Genomic DNA, 21802 nt, shown 5'->3' with positions numbered 1-21802 from the left:
TCCTCCACCACATCATCATTACCCTTTTCCTAATCACTATAATGATCATCATCATCACCACCATCATCATCATCAATATGAACATCATCATCACCACCACCACCACCACGAACAGCAACACCATCATCATCATCATCACCCTCATCATCATCACCCTCATCATCATCATCATCATTAAACTCTTGCTTCCTCTTCAACATCAACACATCACATCAACATCACTCTCTTCCTAATCATTATCATGATTATTAGCAGCATCAGCACTGGTATTATCATCATCATCACCATCAACTCATCATCATCGATAACATAATCATCATCATCATTTTCATCATCACCATCGCTGCCATCATCAACATCATCAATACGACCACCACCATCATCATCATCATTAATATGAACACACCATCATCATCATCATCATCATCATCACCATCATCATCATCATCACCATCATCATCATCATCATCATCACCATCATTATCATCATCATCACCATCATCAACATCATCATCATCACCATCATCATCATCACCATCATCATCATCATCATCATCATCAATTTCATCAATATGAACATCAACATCATCATCACCCTCCTCCTCATCATCATGACACCATGCTTTTCTTCCCCTAATTATTAAATCATATCCACATACCTGGATTAGGAGGGGCATTGGCTGATCCTGCATACAGTTGAAGATCCTTGCGGTTAGGGTCGTTCAGAATAGTCTCATTTCGATTATGCAACTGTTTCAGGTCAGCTGTCAATTCAAAAGAGAAAGCATGACGTGATTACTGTAGATCAAATAAGATGAATTTCTACAATGCATAATTTTGATTTACTTTACAAGGGGGCATTTAATTAGAGGACTTGTCAAATATTTTATCCAACAAAGTTTTTTTTTACGCAACATTTACCATAAGAATTGCGCTTCTCAGCCAATGAAAATCAAGGACAATTGTCTGATCTGACAAATTCTTGGACAAAGGGTGTTGGTGAAATGCTCCCCTCATCAAATGAAAAGTGGTGATCAACTTTCAAATCAAAATGAGAGTTTAAACAATTTACCTGCACGAATATGACAACTGGTAATTGTCACTTCCTGTCTGTGAAAACGATTGACTGGAATACGTAAACTTGTCAGTATCAAAAATTTGTCAAAAAATATTCTAGATGGAAATTAATCGTGGAAATCAACTTACCAACAATCTTGCCTTGCTTATCTCTCATTGGAGCTCCTCCCCCTCCTTTCCCCCAAGGGTCATATATTTCTATCTCCTTTTCTTTTTTCGCTTCGTAAGCGACTCGCGCTGCGATATCTGCATTCTTCTTGGCTTCTTTTTCTTTCATCTACAAAGGAAAGTTAAAGAAAACATTCAGCAAAGAATTAAAAAACATGATGTTGATGACCTGCATGTACATTACAATTGCGATATGATTCAAACGTTAAACATTGAAATGATATAACTTCATAAATACAATTTGGTCGCATTAACCCAACAAGTATGTAATGAGTACCAGAAACAAGACAATATTATTGCAATCAAGATCTAAGATAAATGAACTATTGATGAAATCAGGTCTAAGCTGAAAACCAAGCACACTGGAGATTGCTAACACATATAAGCACATGTTGGGACGTGTATTATCATTACTGCCTGGGGGAAAACCCGTCACCCGAAAGGAATGCCAGGCATTATTTTGCCCATTTCTCAGCAAATTTCTATGTGAATTCCCAGGCATATTAAACCTCTACTTACTTATAAAAATACTTGCAAGTTAATCTCATTAAATTCAGTTCAAATTTTTAATGAAATTATAACTACAGCATCATGGACTAGTGGTTCTGACTCATGCCTTTCTTTGATAGAGGGTTGTGGGTTTGAATTCCAGCCATGGTGTAACTTCCTTCAGCAAAAATTTATTCACACTAGGCTGCACTCCACACGGGTAAGGCACATGGGTACCAGGCAGGATTCATTCCTTTGAGATTGTGCACTTTATATTAAACCCCTTCTGGGCTAAAACCTGGGCCACGTCTTACAAATACTTAGGATCGATCCAATCAATCGTAACTCTATGGAAATCCATCAGTGTCATATTTTTTTTCTACAGGAGATTGGCACAATGTCCTTTGTAAACAAAGAGAAGCACAGTGAATTTTTAAGAAAACAATGAATGCACGAATTTACATCAAAGTTAGAAAATATTTTGAACAAACATGCATAATTGTTGATGTTGCTGGCCGTCCATAGTTCAATTAGATCAATCATACCTCTTTGCAAGATGGGGCCCAGAATTGTTTGGCTAAACTCAGGGTAATCATTTTCAAAGTCTGTGACAAGCATAAAGGGACAATAATAATAATAATAATAATTGGATTTATATAGCGCTTTTTCCAGAGGATACAAAGCGCTGTTAATTGCATAAGACAAGTTAAGGTTTATGGTTATATAAGTGTGTTTTGAGATGTTTTTTGAAGAGGTTAAGAGAAGAGAGGTTTCGAAGAGATGGAGGGAGTTTTTTCCAAAGACGGGGGGCAAGAGATTGAAAGAAGTTGAAACCGGCCTGTTTTCTGGACTTTGGAATTACATAGGAAGGAGCAGCAGTAGAACGAAGTGAGTAAGTAGATCTTTGTTGCTGAAATAATGTAGAAATGTAGGAAGGTAGTGTGGTTGACAGAGACTTATAGGTTTGAACAAGTATTCGATAATGTATTCTATCAGAAACAGGTAGCCAATGAAGTTTATTTAGAAGAGGGGTAGCATGACACCATTTTGGTTTTTGACAGATTAATCGTGCACATTTGTTCTGAAGGCGTTGAAGTCTTCCAAGATGACATGATATGCGCTATACATGTACGAAATATTATCATCATTTAACATGATAGTAAGCAATCTCATATGAACATTATCTCCTATCTACATGTACAGTTATTGAGAGCAAAGCACTTTCACTAATCAACCAACTTGATTTGTGTGCATAGCGGATGGAGAAAGATAATCTAAGGTCAAAGGTCAACATCGTTTTACCTGGAGAAGAAGCTGTTCTCTGTAGCTCGAAGCGTTTGCCTGGGACCTGGGGCTAAGGTTGCTGTCACCAACAAAGTTCTTGATAGCACTTTCTCCACGAAACTGAGCTGCACTAAAAGTCAAAAAGATTTTAAAGGTTTGAGAAATATTGGAATAATTAGTCTGGAGCATTTCAATTTTCAAAAAATAAAAAATTATTTCAGAGATCACCATTAAAAAATGGTACATGTATACTGCAAAGGTTTGCTCTTCAAAAGCCCAAATATACATGAACTGGATAACAAATACTTTACTAGCTGATTCCCACAACATATACAAGTAACTCATTCCAATGACTTGCAAACCTGGTTCCCTTGACTAATAACACTTTCCCAAGGACTTAAAACTCACCAAAAGTTGTATTTAGTCGAGGGAATAGCTTAGATTGTCTACAAATACCACTGTCATTTCATCATTTAAACCTTCATCATCATCAATATGAACACCACCATCAATGTCAACATCAACATCATCGTCATCATCATCACCACCATCATCATCAATATGAACACCACCACCACCATCATCATCATCCGCATCACCATCATCAATGTTAACACCCCCACCATCATCATCATCAATATGAACACCACCACCACCACCATCATCATCATCAATATGAACACCACCACCACCATCATCATCATCGATATGAACACCACCTATCATCATCTACATCAGGATCAATAACATAATCATAATCATCATCAACATCATCATCATCATCAATATGAATGCAACCATCATCAATATTGTGACTTCTAAGCAATAATATTGTTTTCTTCTTTTAGCTTTGTGATAAGTGTAACTAAATCACCCATTTTGAAGGTATAAATTCAGGACATGATTCACAATTCAGGCTTATCATTGCTGCAATAAAAAGTATGTTGAATTATTCAATCAGTTCTCATCTACCTCAGATTACAAACGTTTTACATGTAAACATTGCAATGAATAATAACCATTACAGTTTAGATTTAAAGAGTGCACACAACGTCAGGCTCATGGCGCTAGCTCAGAAACAGTTCTCTTAATATAAACCAGCAACAAAGATAAATAAATCTATAAATGAACCAAAAATGGACTCACGCTTGTTTAGATACCACAGGGTTATTCAACTGCTGGTTAAGCTGGTTGGGTCCTATAAGCGATGGTGGTAATTGTTGTTCCAGTTGTTGTTGTTGTTGCAGCAATTGTTGTTGTTGTTGTTGGAGCAGCAGGTAGCGTTCCATCAGAGGGGAGTTGAGATTCGAGAGGGGCGGGACAACGGAAGAGCCAGCAGCAGCGGAAGGGTGTGGAAGACCATGAACCAAACCTAAAAAAAAGAAAGATGAATACATGTACATGTTGTTGGTCATTAACTTGTTGCTTAATTATTGAATTCCTGTTGTCATAAAGGGAAAGATTATTTTGATGTATTGTAATTTTTTTAACAACTCTCCCCATTACTTTAGTATATATTTCACTTAAATTGTCTCTTTTATCACATCTTTCAGTAGATAATGTGTTCTTTCTACAGGAGGGCATGTAATACAGATTGTTAAAGAATACATCATGGATAGAGAGTTTGTATCACCATAAGAAAAAGAAATGGGTATTTTATAGTCCATCAAAGTGAAAGTTGTTCACATGTGACATTACACATCCCTGTCGCATTGCCAATGGGAGGATCTCCATAGCATTAGTGATTGCACTATTCAAATGCTAATAACTTTCTCACTGTTTGTCCGATTTTTCTCAAACTTTCGTTGATCTGATTCTTTGACTTTTCTGTTTCGACACAAGTCTACTTATTCCAAAGATTTCATTCCCCTTTAAAATAAAATCCCAAAGATGTTAAATGGGATATACATGAAGGTTTTCATGAAATGAATCATACAGTAATCATAGTTAATGCGATTTTAACCTCATCCGACTAGTGTACATTTAAAAATCGGGAGGCAATAAGCACAGGTACATGTAAGCAACCAAAAACAAATAATTTCAAATCCTTACTGTAGGACCCAATTTAAGCATGGGCTACAGGGCATCAATATGACTGCACAACTCAGTCTGTACAATCATTTGGTCATAAATAATTGTCATTTTCATATCTACATGTACTTTGCAAAAGAGAGAAAAAAAGACATGATTTGCGACTTTCATTTAATGCTGACATGAAATAGATTTCTTGGAAAGAATCTGTAACATTACCACAAAGTGAAGGAGAGAAAAGGTTAAAAATGAACAAAGAGTGCAGAGAATGAAAGCTACAAGAAATATATGAATCTCTCAGAGATCCAACGGAGCTGCACTTTTCAAAGAGGAAAGGTAAGACATGTACAATGTATATGACACACCACTCCGAATATACAGAATATGTCCAGAGTTTTGTTTTCTGGAAAACAGCTGAAACGTGTTTTTAAAAAGTGTGCAAAGATTGAAGATAATACATGTATGTACATAGCTTCGTTTTCTGTATCACTGTGAAGAGCAGTGAAATGTGCTTCAAAAAGGTGCATTAGAAAAAGATTGAAGATAATCTTGTAGAGGCATTTTAGAAATTTACTGCAATTCATTTGTTTATCTCTAATGATGAGTGTAAAAGAAACAACGGAATCCAATCAAATCGAACTGCTTTTGATTTCGCTCAAAATAGAAAGACACTGTTCACTCTAAACACTGCTTTATCATACAAGGACTGCACACGGTTCTTACCAGTGAGGAGACGAGTTGATCAATGGGGCATAGGAAAAAAATATGAAATAAAATCATGACATTGAATGCATTTGTAAGACATCAGAGTATAGCATATTTAAAAGTAAGGTATCCAAAACAATACATGTAGACTATATCCTACATGTAACTTATCTTCTAGTTCAAAGGTAAAAGGTGGTGGGCACAGGAGGGGGGGGGGATATTTTTGTAAAAGAAATTATGTGACTTCACGAAAAGGGAACCTACATGAGTTTTTAAAATGTTTTTTTGCTAGTAGACATGTTCATTTTACTCTCAACTTCTGAGAATATAATGTATTATGTATAGATTAAATACATTCCCAAGAGCTTGACTGATAGAATTCATGAAGAAACATTGTCACATCCGGGTGTACACTGCAAGAAATCCAGGACTCGTGTTCAAGTGTCTAATCGTATTGCACACAAACTACAAAGAATAAAAGTAGTACTGAGAATTCAAATACTAATGTTATTTGCTTCAAATAATCATATTACATCGTGTACAAATGAAAACAGACTGAACATCATTGCATGATACTCTAGTTCAATTCAGAAGGAACATGTGATCCTTCAGTTCATTATATATCCATTGATGGCTTTATCTTTTGTGGGTTTTTTGGTTTTTTTTTTGGGGGGGCACAACGATAGACTCCCCCCCCCATGAATAAAGGATAATCTTCTACTCCACTACCCATGTGTATATCCTGTATTACACGATTGTATTTCCATCAGAAAACAAAAAAAAAATTACAACAAACTGGAGAATAGACAAGTTATCAAAAATAAAAATTTACAGAAATAGAATATGATTTTTAAATGCAAAACACAGAAGTTAAATGTAATTACAAAAATATTTACAGTAGATGTTTGACATTGTATTATTAGTGCTGTGTCTGTATCAAAATTACTGCTCCTGGTGGCTACATAAAAAACACACCTCATTCAAATAAGAAACTGCAATGAAATTACTTAAATAAACGAAGTGCATTTTGAAATATCAGTCAGTCAAATCATTGCATTTATATCATATGTGCAATTGTGCATATAATGACTGCAAACTGGTCCTAGTGTTTAAAAGAATTGTTAGATCAATTTTGTTTTGTTAGAAACTGCACGATGATATGACTTAAAAAGATATAAACACGTTCATCATGAATATATTAAAGTTAACCATTGCATTATCAATGCAATGGGTGCACGTGAACTGCAAGATGATCCTGTTGTAAAAAAATAGTTAGCAACTAGCAAGAACAATGATCTTATTCAAATAAGGAACTGCAGGTTAATATCTTTGCAAGGCATTCCATACATGTACATTTACATGTTGTTGCAGATATATCAGACATTATATTACGAAATTGTACAAGCAATGCATGTGTACAATATGACTTGAAGAATTCTATGGCAGAGGATCTCTTTAATATGTAAATCCCACTTTTCGGTGTAAAGGTATATCATATTTTCCAAGAAATCCTTGGAAAAGACAAAAAAGAACGATTGAATTTTCCTGCAGGGCTTTAATAGGCAAGACAGCTAGTTTTTTAATTTTTTCTCAAGATTTGAAATTCTTAAATTTATGAAGTCCCTTATTTGAAAAAGACCTCTATACTATTAAAAAATTATGTGAAAGATTTAATCAGGTTATACCGCTTCGGCCTCCTTGCTGTTGCGTCTTTCCAAGATAATCTCTAAAGACTTCAAACGGCAGGGTGGAAAGAAAGAAAAGAGGCATGTTAGTGTTTCCATAGCACCATATTAGTTTCAAATAATAATAGAAATTGGTTCATACAGTGAGAGGTTATCTCAATGGTGAAAAGAGTCTCACTGAGATAATAATAGCTGATATCAGAAAAAGAAAGCATAATGTATGAAAAAAGATCAATGCTAATAGCGGCTGTGTTGAATTTTCTCTCCACGACAAAAACATATTCACAACATATTTCTACCAAAACATTTGGTGGTGTCAGCTGGTCCCACATTTTAATTTTTTGTAATTATCATGCTATTAATAACACTTTGTCTTAACTTGACAAAAAAAAAGATCAATGCTAATAGTGGCTGTTGAATTTTCTCTCCACGATAAAAAAATATTCACAACATATTTCTCCCCAAACATTTGGTGGTGTCAGCTGGTCCCACATTTTAAATTTTGTTGTTGTTGTAATTATCATGCTATCAATAACACTTTGTCTTAACTTGACAATTTTTAGTCTAAATAATGCATACAAAGTTTCCTTTTCTACAGGCTTTAAGCTGTTTTCAATACATTACAAATAAATATCAAAATGTTCACTCACAGTAACTACAACCCTCTAGTACAGTATATCCCCTACATGTTGCGTCTTTTTATTCTTTTTCTCTCCCTTTTCCATATCTATCTCTCACCCCTTCTCTTTCGTTGGTCTTTCTCGCTCCATCTCTTTCACTCTCCCTCTCTTTCTCCTATACTATTTTGTTATACTCTACTCATCTGGGCCTTGTCCTACAAAGAGTTGCGATTGATCCAATCAACCACAACTATGGAAAGCCAGCAACGTTAACATCTATCATGCATGTTTGTTCAAAATATTTTTAACTTGAATGTACATTCAGGGTGTTCTTCTAACAGTACCTTGTTCAAATTTCCTGTGGAAAATATTATGACATTGATGGATTTCCATATAATTTAAGCTGATCGGATCGATCGCAACTCTTTGTAAGATGGGACCCAGTTCTCTATTTATATACATGTATATCTATCCAAAGAAAATTCAATGATAGTAAATATAAAAGACATTACTTTCATAGGCCGAGGCCATGTCTTGAATAGTATCCGCTTTCACTCTATCACGGAAGGCTTGAACTGAAATAAAATAGCAAGGCATAAATCTCATTATCATATGCACATTTTTCCGGTGACTGATAAGCCAGTCAACTGCAAGCCCACTGCAAGAAAATACTCCAAAACTACCAATAGTGCAAAAGGGAGTTGGGGGGAAACAAAACTAAAAGTATGTAGTGTGAAAAGTGGTAGGAGTAGAAAAAGAATACTAATCTTCTAATGTTGGATTAAAGACAACATCTGAACCAGTGAAGGATAACAGAAGGGAGAGAGGGAGACAATAGATTCAATTTCACTAATTTGTAAATGAAGTTTATCAAAGCAGTGATTTGGAGGGGGAGAATTACTGTCTAATATAAAGCAAGATAGTTGTGTTTTTTTTTTTGGGGGGGGGGGGAGGAGAGGTGGTCATTATCAGGTTATCTGTACCACTATCACTACATGTACATACTGTGTAAAAACAAAAACCAGTATTATATTTGTTACAGTGGTACTCAGTTAGCTGCTTTTTTGTTTTTTGGTGGGGGGGGGGGGTCTTTTTCACCAAAAGTACTGAGAATTTCAAACAATTTTCTTTAAAAAGTGTACTGAAAAGCAACAAACTAAAAAATAAATAAATAAATCATATTCTAAAGCATTTGTGTAAGAAGCACCACACTCTAAATTGTGAAGAGGAGACAAACAATCATCTCATATTTCACAAAGCTTCATATCAATAAACCAAAAAATATTGGAATAAGCATACCCTATTATTGTACATTGACCTTAACCTTATCAGCTAGATGAATCAAAATTTGGTTAAAATCTAATCTACACTGAATAACTGGGACCAAGTCAATAATAAAACTTGATGTCAATAAAAAATATTTGAAAGCTATGACAAATTTGATATTGGCCAATTAAATCTTTGTTAGCTTTTAACAGATTCTTTGATAAAAGCTCATACGTGTACATGTATATGCTACTGATATTAAAGGGCTTGATTCATTATCATGTTATTCCTTTAACAACCAAATAAAAGAATTATCTACCGAACTTGCCTCTGACCAATGGAATAGGACTTCAGATAGGTCTCATCAAATGCAGATTGTATCTCATTGAAATTTAAATTGATACCAAGCTTTACGTAAAGTGATTGGCCCCTGACAAGGAAATGTTTAGTGTGACTACTGTACACAGTCAAGACTATCTTGTGAGAACAAAGGTGAAAGAATCATGACAGAGAAGAAAGGAATGAAATCAAGTATTTACGTCCAAACAGTGGTTCACTGATGTTGGAAGCCGAGTCGTATTTCAGGTACGATGAGTACGCCTGGAGAAACTGAAGTAGGTTGTCTTGCTGTGTCGGGGGTACTTGATGGGGAAAAAAGGTTGTGTCTTATTAATTTGAAATAAAGCTACCGGTAGTCATAAACATACAACTAATGCAGCTATAAATCTATGTTGCTATATTATATTCAAACCAACTTTGACTGATACACTCTGTATCTCTCCTGCTCCACTTCTTACTCATCCACCCAGTCCTTTTCAGTTTCTTCTCGTTCTCCCCCCCCCCCTTCCATGCCCTTCACTTTCCTCCAATTCCTTTCTCACTCCTCCTCCCTCCTCCTTTTTGTTTTCATTCTTTTTTCTCCTATATGTGATTCTTCTTGCTTTTCTTCTCCTCATTCTTCTTCTTTCTTCTTACTTTTCTTCTGCTTCTTCCTTCATTTTCTTCTTCCTCTTCTTGTTCATCTTTATTTTCTCCTAGTTGTTATTCTTCTTGCCCTTCTCCTCCTTCCTTTTCTTCTTCCTCTTTTCGTTGTTCTCCAATTTCAAATTCATAAAATATAGTATAAAAAAAAAGAGATGAAAATAAAGAGGAAAAAATGCTTAATTACTGGCTTGAAATGATGCAGCAGCTGCTGATGGATTGACTTTATATTCCTTTACAAGTCCTACAAAATGGATAAAAAATATCATACATTGCAAATTCATACTTAGAGAAATCCCATTTAAGAAAATAAATAATTGCTACATAAAGCTTTATTTGATTACATTCTATTCTTCGGATTGGCAAAATTGCAAATTCTTCATTGCTACATCGTCCCAGGCTTTAAAGAATATTAAATCAATTGCAAATGTGCATGTGAAAAGGATGATTTTGAGACTTCAATTGTGTTGCCAATTTAAGGATTTTATAAAGCATTTAAAATTCAATATATTTTGTCATTGATTGAAGGGAATTGGTGCATTAAAAAATGCTATGAATGAGTAATATTCTTAGATTTTAGAATCCTGCAAAAAAGAATGTTGTGAAACCATACACTGAGGCGAGCTGTGTTTAATGGCTTAATGAGTTATCAAATGTATCAGATATCAAATTTACAGAAAACCAAAATGAACTAGACAAATTCAACATAAGGTAATCAGCAATCATCCCTCTGTCATTAAAAGACATCCCAACAGAAGCTACATGTACAGGGGTCCGTTGCAGAAAGAGTTGCGTTTAAACGCAAGTCAAAAAATCAATCGCAAGTCCCAAATGCGCGCTGATGATTGGTTGAAAATCAAGTTGCGCATGATTTTTGGAGTTGCGTTTGATTGCAACTCTTTCTGCAACGGGCCCCTGGTGTACGTGTAGCACATTAAAGTAGACTCTTTCAGCTCAACTAAAATTTGAATAAATCTAACAAGAGATGGACATTAAAAGAAAAGAGGAAGATAGTTACTCTGGAATGTGTTCTGCATCTCACTCTGCTGCCTAGGATTGAAACCTTGAGTACATTGTACAACAAGAGGGGAGAAAGAAACAGCAACAAAGTTTTATCCAACCATCATGAATGTAATGCAGAATTCAATAAATTCATTGGGTAAATTTAGTGCTCTCACAGAATTCAGCGGCTTCACAGCCATACAAAATTTCACATTAGAATAAAAGGTTATAGAACGCAACCAAACAGAAATGAGTCACAGGTTCTTCTTAAAAGCAATATACAATGGAGGAATTTGGATCTCCTTCATGAGAGCCCATTTCACAAAAGCTGCAGAAGTATGAATTAAAGTTTATTCATACCAAAAGGAGCATATTGCAAACTTACAGATGAATATTAAAGACAAAGAGATCACAACAACAAACAGGTGAGCATGTGATTATCTTAAAACACTGTTAGCAGCATTTCATGGATTTTTTTCATCATAGAAATACATGTAGAAGAAAGTGACTTGGTTATACAAATTTATCTTTCTAAACCGATTTTATGTAAAGACAGGTGGGGGGGATAGTGTCGTCAACCTTTGATGTGTAACAAATTCTTTAAATTAGATCTGAGAATTGCAATAGAATTAAAAGACACTCAATTCGAGATTGACCGCAATTCAAATCAGTTTCAGTTTGAGTTTGATTTGAATTTACATCTCCTCGTCATACAGGCCCACGGTGTGCAAGGAAAAAAGACGTTGTTTTGAAAACAGACAAAGCTGGTAATTTGCAAAGAAATGATAGAATGAGTATTATGATTAAGATAACATCAATAAACGTAAATCTTCATTAATAACACTTCAACCGTGAACAGTCTTTACCAGTGTTTGGAATTACTGCCGGTTGATTCTCTGAAAATCTGACCCGTCCTTGGTTGGCCTGACTTGGGTTGACCTGACTTGGCCTTCCAGTATTTTGTGAGGGATTGACTATAAAAAAGGGAAATCCATGGAGAAAATGAAGATAGTATAATACAGCACCATAAAAGTCAATCCTTGGCAACAATTTTACTCATCACTCGACTTCACTTGAGTTGGCCTATGGTTTGAAGGTATTCTTCGTGGGATGCAATGAGAGATTTTACAATCACTCTGGTACTCATACTATTCAAACCAACAAGGAATATCAAAGTGTTACGATTTCATTGACTTGTAAATAGGAAGTGAAGTGGTTCTGACACCTGTACTTCAACCAGAGGGCCCGGTGTTCAAATCCCACTGCAGCATATACTATCATCTTTGAGAAGGTGTCATTATACACTTTGCCACTCTCCACCTCTAGGTGTTAAGCGGAGTATCCCATGCGATGCAAACGCTATGGTACAGTGGATTTGCCCTGTATTGAAAGAGCCTGTGACTGGAAGGAATACTCCCCATGGAGAGGAGAATGTGCACATATTGTTTGTAGGCAAGACATTGCGCACTCTACTCTGGGCAAGACTGATGGATCAAAGTTGCTAATTTTTCTCAAATGTGCACATTTAAGTTTAGCTGAAAGGCAGCTCGAGCTAAAGCACGGTAATAATAACAACACGCGTCGGAATTCAATACTTGTATTTCTAAAAAGACGGCGCATTGTTAAAAATGCTTATTATTAACATTATGATATAGTATAATGTATGCCATTATCTTACAAATCAATAACACAATGAAATGATTCAGATACAGAAACAAAGGGTTAAGTAAAAACAGTTGTTAGTAAAAAGCTTAGAACCGTTTATTTTTACCCAGTTTGACAGACGATCGTTGGCCTGCAGAACCAGGATTCCCAAAAGAACCATAGGCTTGAAAGGGAAAATGAAATGATGAAAAAATAACAACCTGCACTTATTGTACAAATGATCGCCTAGAATGAAGTTGAGCGGAGGAATGTACATGCAGAAGTATCATTAAAATTCCATGACACTGTTTCGGTGTCACTGGAACTTTCTGGGTCCCATAACACAAAGGTGAGTGATTAATCACACGCTTGACTTGATGATTAATTATACATTGTAGTCAATACAATCGATCATAAATAAATGTTCTACGATGATTGCTAAGGTTTGTGTTACAGGCCCTTGGTCAAACGAAGCTTTGAAAGGACAGGCTACACGTACTGTGTTAAAAATGGGTTAGCAAATTCATACTAGTCACAATTTGTGATACACCTAATTTGCTTCCCACAGGATTTTTTATGATGAACTACAATGTATCATACTATGAGAATTGCACTATCAGTATGAAAACTAATTGTTGACTTTGATTGGGTAGGGACTAGTTCGATTTACTTATTGACTTAAGTAGAAGAACCATCATCAAAAGATGTCAAGGTGCTTGCTGCTATAGGCGTAAAAGCGTGGACACATACAGTATCATTTAACCCTATCTAGGCCGGGGTATTTTGGGAGTTCATATGGCCGGGGGGGGCCTCCCAGGCCCCCCCCCTAAGATCTCGGCCGTCGACCGCGCGATCGCGCCGAAAATTGGCATGCTGGTTGCCTGGGACATAATCTCCAAGATTGTATAGTAATTTTTTTTGTGCGAGTCGCTATTAAGTGATTATGCTAATTTATGCGTAATTAGTATGCGAAATCATACTTTTTCCTCTAACTCCCTAAAAAAAGCTCCAAATGTACTAATTTTTGGTATAGAAACTCTTTGTGGTGTTCTTAGCAAGTGTACATGAAAAAAATTGCGATATCAAATCATTTTCTTATGTATTTTATTGTTTTTTGCAATTTCTTATGTATTTCTTTGTTTTTTGACCTTTTGTTTTTCATTGTTTTTTCAATGAAATTTGTTGGGGACTCTTCTGTGATCATAAAAAGCATAAAATAAATACATTTAGAGCAGCAAAACTAAAAATAATCATACATTTATGAATTTTGGTTGAAAACACAATTTGCATTGACTTTGTACACGAAATCACGTTTTTGAGCAATTTTCGGTCTGACATGCACTTACATAATGTTGCATAATTTCGGAACCACGTACCCGGAGGACGCAAAGTTGGTCTCAAAAGTTGCGCAAGACTTGAAAGTAAAAAGTCAGCGAGTGGCGCGGTCAAAAAATTTCGCGCGGCGAAAATATTGCGCGATTTGTTGAGGGGGGGCCTCCGAGGCCCCCCCCCGGCCTAGATAGGGTTAACATCAAGGCTGAGTATTGGGATTCGGTGTAAAGTACATTGTATTCACCAATCACAAGAGTAGGAATAATGAATGGACCAACAAAAAAGGCTGCATGTTGGTGAGAGCTAGATGTATGCACAAGAGGAACAAATAGGCTCAATCGATGAATTCAAACAGTCGGAATGTTATGACAATTTTTGCAGAAAAAAGAGGAGGAATTACTTGCAAAGGGAGGGTTGTGAACTCTATTGCTACTCTGCTGGCCAGCGTCTGCAGGTACAGCTATTGAGAGTTGAAATACAAAGAGTCAGGCAAAAATAAAAACAAATAATGTAAGGTAAAGGTGTGATTGAAGTTGTATTTGATATTGCATTCCCTCTGGCTCATGAAGGATCAAACAGGATATTGTCGTTGGGTATTGCTGAAATGTTGGATTGTTTCAAAGCAAAAACATGTAAAAAACGTCCAGAGCACCTACAACATCACATTTAATTGGCATATATATCTGGTTTCTTTCATAATAATTAGAATAATATGGTGATATATATCTACAGTATTTAACAAGATAAAGAAAGGAGTTTACTTGCACTGTTCATGTACAGCACGAGTTATATGACAAATCACCTGTGAACTTACAGCTGCATTTAGCATTTCTTTTCATTTTCAGCCTTTTCCTTCCTACTTTCGTCACTAACGCTGTTTGCAGAGTTCATTTTTCATTTTAACTTTTTGAGTAATTTGCTGTTGGCCATTCTACATTTCAACATAATCTAGCCAAGTTGTGTTTGAATTAAGAATTATTTTCATTTATTGATCTATCCATTTTCACTTGGAATGCATGTATTTTTTCAGGTACATGTAGATATTGAAGATTACTTTTACTTTTCATACAATTTACATACTCTGAACAGGTAAGTTAGCACAATTCTATCAAAAGTGGAACTACGGCTTATGTGCACATGTAACATTATACTGTATATATCCATATCCATATTCTGTGTTTATTACAACTATTTCTTGCTTAATTTGGCTATATCATTTGTTTACATGCTTATCTGTTCATCTCAATACTCTGTGATTTCCAGTCTAGTTATTAACCAAGGGTTGATAAAAAATAAAATGCAAAGCAAGTACATACGATGATAGGGGGTCTTTGCCCTTTGACCTCTGAGGTCGGCTTGGGGTTGAACTTGGGCTGGTTTGACCTGCCTACTGGAAGACTGAGTGGCTGGATTGTTAACTTCACAATTGGAAAATAAAATACAATTTTGGTGGTGAAACAAATGATTTGAAATTGAAAACAAAAGGTAACAATGTAGTAGAATAAAAGATTCTGTGATTGAAAAATTAATGTGTTTGCCTCATTTAGATCTTAACCAAAGAGGATAAAAATGCAAACATATACATGTAGGAATGGAAGAAATGTTGTATTAAAAATACAACTGGCATGAATCATGGGTTAGTGCCACAAAACCTAAAAACAGCAATGGACATACATGTATACCCAATGGTTGAAAAACAGACTTTAATTATGTATTTCGCCTGGTTTGGAAGGATTATTGGAAGCCTATTCCGGACAATGCATCATTACTTACTAACCTTATTTGATCTGCTCTTAATTCTCAAATTGGCAGCATTATCAGTTTTCTTCCATTTAACATTTTTTTCTTTTAAAATTGATGTGAGAAAAAAAAATAAATATTGATGATAGGGAAATACATGCATCTTCACAGGTTAAAAATTTAGTATTTGCGTACAAACACAACAATTTTGAATTGCCAGTTGCAAGATTTTAGTGTCTATTTCTATTCAATTTGTCTTTTTTTCTGAATTAAACAAAAGACAATGACTTAAAACATGTCACTTTATCGCTGTTCTGATATATATATATGGTTTTTTTTTATTATTTTAGTGTGCTATATAAACATTTATAGGGTCAAATCACAAAAATGCGGTCAGAGATGAACCATGTATCTATGGACTAACCTTTACTTGGTCTAAGTTTACTAGTAATATACAAACATACCTTGGAACGCATCCACTTAAAAAAAAAATATATAATAAACCAATAAGGCTCCTTGCAATCTACACTGACATGTACTCAGAGTCTGCCTGAGCATTGTTTATCCCTAAATTTAACAGAGAATTTTGCAATATGTACAGGTACATGTAAGAGATTGATTTCAAATGTAATTCCCGATCTGATCACTCACCAATGTAATCTTCCAATGAACAAATGAATGAAAAAAATAAAATAAAATCATAAGCATCTATTAAAAAGCATCCAAGTTATAAAGCACATTTTAGTTTGTCTTCGCTGATTGATAGATCAATACTGTTTTAACTCCATTTTCATTCATTATCAGGAATCAACATTTTCTTATTCTATTTTTTTTATTTTCTTTAAACTAAACAACCCGTTGCTACTTCTAATAAATAATAATACATGTAGACATTATTATAGCGCCATCTATCTAGAAATATTCTATTCTGAGGCGCATTGTTATTATCATTATTACCCCGGCTTTAGCTTATAACATACTTATAACATATCCATCCCATATAAAAGATCTGCAGCTTAAAATTCAGAAGGCTTTACATATAGCACAATAGATTATCTTGCTACAGTGTATTTCCCTGCTAATAAATTACAGTGGCTACATACACGAATTGAAGAAAATATATTTCTACATGTATTTTTATTTTAATTTTGTGACATGTGAGTTTCATTGCAATTGTAAATGTACCTGATATTGTATGTTCATATCACTTTTAAAGGGGAAGTTCACCCTGAAAAAAACTTTGTTGTAAAAATAGCAGAAAAATAGTAAAAATATTGGTGAAGGTTTGAGGAAAATCCGTTAAAGAATAAGAAAGTTATTCGAGTTCAAAATTTTTGGATTTGTGACGTCATAAACGAGCAGCTGCTTCATGTGTTATGTAATATAAAATGCATGAATTTCAAATTTTTTATGGTTCCTGATGACTTAATTATGTTTTCTATTCATGATCAGGTTTGAAATGATTTGTCTATTGATATACAATAGGTACAGTGAAAACAATTTTTAATTTTCTGAGAAAATGACATTTCATTGATTTTTTACCATTCGCTATGTAGGAATGCTGCTCACATATGACGTCACAAATCAAATAATTGAAATTCTAATAACTTTTTAATTATTTGATGAATTTTTCTCAAACCTTCGTCAATATTTTTTATTATTTTTTCTGCTATTTTTACAATAAACTTTTTGTCAGGGAGAACTTCCCTTTAAATAGAGGGGAATAATGGTGAAATAACAATTTCATTGCAATTGCATTCCAAATGACTAAAATGTGAAATACATATCTTACTCCAAACACCTCTTTACTAACACATTTTTACAGTCCATTCTAGTGTACATGTATATATTTTGAGCTGCAAGAGGAATAATCTAATCGAGATTCAATTGAAATTTAAGCAAAAGCTTATTGTTCTGTCTTTTTTGTGCATGTGCTAAATACAACAGATGAATACGAATATGAGAGTCCTAAAATATTTTCCTACCATCTAGCTTGTTTGGTCTCGATGAAACTATAGTGGTATGCATGCAAAATTGTTGATGAAAAAAGGGACACAAATTAGATTAGATAAATGTATCACATGTAAAATGAGCCTTACATTTCAATATCTAATAGGCAAATTTCCAAATAAACTGAACAAATGAATACAGAAGTAATTGCACTAAAAAGATATAAGTATCTTTTAAAGTATCTTGTAAAGCAGCCACTGTAGACAAAACATCTGCATCTGCAAACCCTCCCCCTTCTTTCTCCCTCTCTCTCTCTCTTTAAAACTAGGCATTACGCTCTCTTATTTCCTACATTTTCTTATTTACATTATCTTATTTCCTACATTTTCCTACATCAATATACCCATTCCATCATTTATGTAAATTTGTTGATTTACATGTATTTCAATGTTCTTATCAATTCTATTTTCGTTATGTACCCAATCTTAAACATGGTTTATTGTCATATTATGGTTTCTTTATTAATCTGTCGTGCCTGTATAAATATATTTTGAGAAACAACCCATTATAATGTCCCAAAACTGCATACATGTAAGATACCCTAGTGTCAACAATATGTGTATTTGAATAAGTTAGAATGAATAACTAGCAATTACATGGTATTTATAAATATATATGTGAATAATCATTTTGCTTGTTGATTGTACACTCTACAATGCATTGTTTTGAGTTCAGACCAGGTATAACCTCTATTGTGTATTTACCTGAAAATGCATCAGCATTTTTCCCTGTCACGGTTCCTGCTCAATGAAAATATTGAATGGTCAATTTTCTATGCTAGATAGAATGTGGTGCAAAGTGTCTTTTCACACAAAAAAATACTTGTGTAATGTATGTATGTATATGAATATGAGTATATTAGAATGAAATCACAGCAGCAAAAAAAGCACACTGGTTTATAACTCATTAAGTATTACATTGACTAACTACAGGCGAGGTTAAGTTTGATCACACTTTCATGGAATGACTACATGTAAGATGCAATTTTGATGCAAATTGATATGCTGCAAAAAGTATGATATAGAGTACCGAAGTATGACGTCAGTTGCCATGGTGTCATGGCAGACTGGTTCTTATCAAAATCACAGCTGACGATCGTCTGTACACTTTGCAAATGATTTTTGGCTCGTCTGGAAAATAGGCTGCAAGCGATCAAATTCCGATAGCAGAGACATTTTCTCCTCTGAGGAACACACGCTTTCATTCGGCGGGTTCATTTGAATAGAACCAGATGCCATGACACCATGGCAACTGACATCATCGCTTCGGTACTCTATTGCATTGGAAAGAAAATGATAGAGTAGCTGTAAAACCAATATAATGCATCTTTGGTACAGTAAAACCTGTCGATTAAGCCACCCAAGGAAGACAGAAAATGGCCACTAGACTGGGGCCCGTTTCATAAAGGACTTGCAACTGTTGTAACTTTGCGATCATGGCAACTACCATGGAAGCCTTGATTATGATTGGCTGCTGAGCCCTGTTACCATGGTAGTTGCCATTATGACAAAGGTACAACAGTTGTAAGTCCTTTATGAAAGAGGCCCCTGGTCTTTTTCATGGGATGCAGGTTTTACTTTAGACATGTGGCTGCTAAGACAGCTTTTCATAAGAGACTTATTGGCACTTAAAACAGAAAATGCTCAAAAGGAATCTGGTACAATTATAGCTGATGTCAGATCACGTAACCTACATTGAGGGAAATACAAAGAGTGCACAAAATGTCGAGTTTCATTTTACACATCTTTCCAATGTGTACAGTGCAAGGGAATTCAATGAAATATAAACAACTTCAAAACTACAAAACAGTTACATGTAAGAGGTAGTCACGTGTTAACAGATGACCATCTGTGATCAGAGCAAATAACCTAAACTAACAGAAACAAGAAAGAGGAGGTGAAATAATGATATAATCATATGGTTAGAGATAACATTAAAAAATGAAAATATAAAACTGTAAGTGCAATTTCTTCACACAAAGTTTCGAGGTCAAACCTAAATTGACAAAATATAACAGGGTGAAAATATTTGGTTAATTTGTACTTGCTCTTAAAGAGGTAGACAAGTGTAAAATATAATATGATAACAGCTCACGTGACTTAAAATGAGAGAAAAGGGGGTTAGATTATGGTTTACTTGGTGCAAAGGGTATGAGGCGACTGGTACATGTAATCCAACAGGTACAAGTGCTATACATGTCAAACAAAAACCTGGTTTAATACATGTACATGTATGTGACGGTTGTTCCATGAGGTTTTTGGAAAGTCTTGCATGACTGGAATATGTTCTTGTGCTAAATCAGCACCAAATTTTTGAGCCACATCTTTTAACAGAGATCCAGCTTAAGCAACCTTCAGTGTCTCTCAAAGTAGCTCTCCTGACACTCCTTATTTGTCTGTCTTTGATGAAATGAAAGGACTAGGGATGAAAAAAAAATGCTTCCACCAGGAAAGACGCTGCTTCGACAGTTGGTAATGAAAATGAAAATTGATATTTTATTGTTTGAAACTGAAATCACAAATAGAAATATTCTGAAAAAAATAATGTTGCCCCATTGATCATGGGCCCAGCAGCCACTCAGACCTGCCAACTTTCTACAAAAAAAAGCATTTTTAGAAGGAAAAAAAAGTATTTTTTGACCAAAAAAAAGAGTATTTCAAAAAATTTGTCTCAACGCAACGATCGCCAGCCTGTTTGGTGAAAAAACATGTGAAATGACTGTACTTGAAAACTTGATAATTCACCCTTTTAAACATGCGCTCTTAGGCAAGAATTTACTTGTTCTTTTCATGCAACAAGTAACTAACCGACAGTGATTTGTTACTGGTCTGGGACCATCGGACCACTGCTAGTGTCACATGATGTGTATAATACATACTCCATATTTGGAAATTGAAAAAAAATGTAACAAATCACCCAAAAAATATTGGTATATTCATAGCAAAAAAGAGGAACTAATTACTCTCAAAAGGGAGCGGTTGGCATATCTGGCCACTGATTAGCAGGGGCTGCTAGACATAAATTCCGGCCCTAAATAAGATACATTTATCCCAAATTTTCTGGTATTCTTATCAACAAAGGAAACGGAATAAACCTCCTGTCACCCAAAACCAAATTTTACATAACAATAATATTTGCATTGAGATGCCTTTAAAAACATGAACTTTGCCTACAAAGATTATCCCGTACATGTATCCAAGGTTATTGATGAGGAATAGACATGATTTTAATAACCACAAAAAAAACTTTTCTAGTCAATTAAAATGTGCTTTAAGTGGTTACATAAAATTCTCAGCTCTCATGACATCAAACATAAATTTACAATCTCACACAAAATTTTTTGAAACAACCAGGGGCCCTGTCTTACAAAGAGTTACGACGATCCAATCAATCATAACTCTATGGAAATCCATCAGTGTCATAACTTTCTCGAAAGAAAATTTGCACAATGTCCTTTGTAAACAGAGAATGCACAGGGAATTTTCAAGAAAACAATGAATGCATGAATATACATCATAGCTAGAAAATATTTTGAACAAACATGCATAATAGATGTTGACGTTGGTGGCCATCCATAGATGCGATTGATCGGATCAATTGCAACTCTTTGTAAGACGGGGCCCAGATTTAGGAGTGAGGTATTTAGTTGGTTATGTTGGCATGATTTGTTTTTACCGCCAAGATTGCTGAGAGACTTGGTCATCTCTCCAACCCAAGTCTTCCCTGTCTGAGATTCTTGGTTTTGGAATTAGGGAAGAATAAAAAAGA

General features: G+C 34.9%; 1 protein-coding gene across 2 annotated transcripts in view; it reads right to left on the bottom strand.

Moving 5' to 3' along the window:
* The window catches only part of LOC121430966 (centrosome and spindle pole-associated protein 1-like), an 87669-nt gene that overhangs the window by 38203 nt on the left and 27664 nt on the right, over positions 1-21802 (bottom strand). For both annotated transcript variants that reach the window (XM_041628406.1, XM_041628407.1), the window contains 16 exons: positions 21710-21769; positions 18739-18774; positions 18010-18036; positions 16676-16684; positions 15601-15702; positions 14685-14744; positions 13080-13136; positions 12175-12282; positions 11325-11369; positions 10494-10550; positions 9865-9966; positions 8572-8634; positions 4165-4390; positions 3037-3148; positions 1207-1354; positions 660-764 (listed from right to left, as the gene is read on the bottom strand). In XM_041628406.1, the coding sequence (XP_041484340.1) occupies positions 660-764; positions 1207-1354; positions 3037-3148; positions 4165-4390; positions 8572-8634; positions 9865-9966; positions 10494-10550; positions 11325-11369; positions 12175-12282; positions 13080-13136; positions 14685-14744; positions 15601-15702; positions 16676-16684; positions 18010-18036; positions 18739-18774; positions 21710-21769 (1317 nt within the window). The remainder of the gene's footprint in view (positions 1-659; positions 765-1206; positions 1355-3036; positions 3149-4164; positions 4391-8571; positions 8635-9864; positions 9967-10493; positions 10551-11324; positions 11370-12174; positions 12283-13079; positions 13137-14684; positions 14745-15600; positions 15703-16675; positions 16685-18009; positions 18037-18738; positions 18775-21709; positions 21770-21802) is intronic.

Source organism: Lytechinus variegatus, chromosome 17, assembly GCF_018143015.1.
Source record: "Lytechinus variegatus isolate NC3 chromosome 17, Lvar_3.0, whole genome shotgun sequence".
Classification (NCBI taxonomy): domain Eukaryota; kingdom Metazoa; phylum Echinodermata; class Echinoidea; order Temnopleuroida; family Toxopneustidae; genus Lytechinus; species Lytechinus variegatus.
The sequence above is the reverse complement of the archived record's forward strand: the minus strand, read 5'-3'. Positions and strand labels throughout refer to the sequence as shown.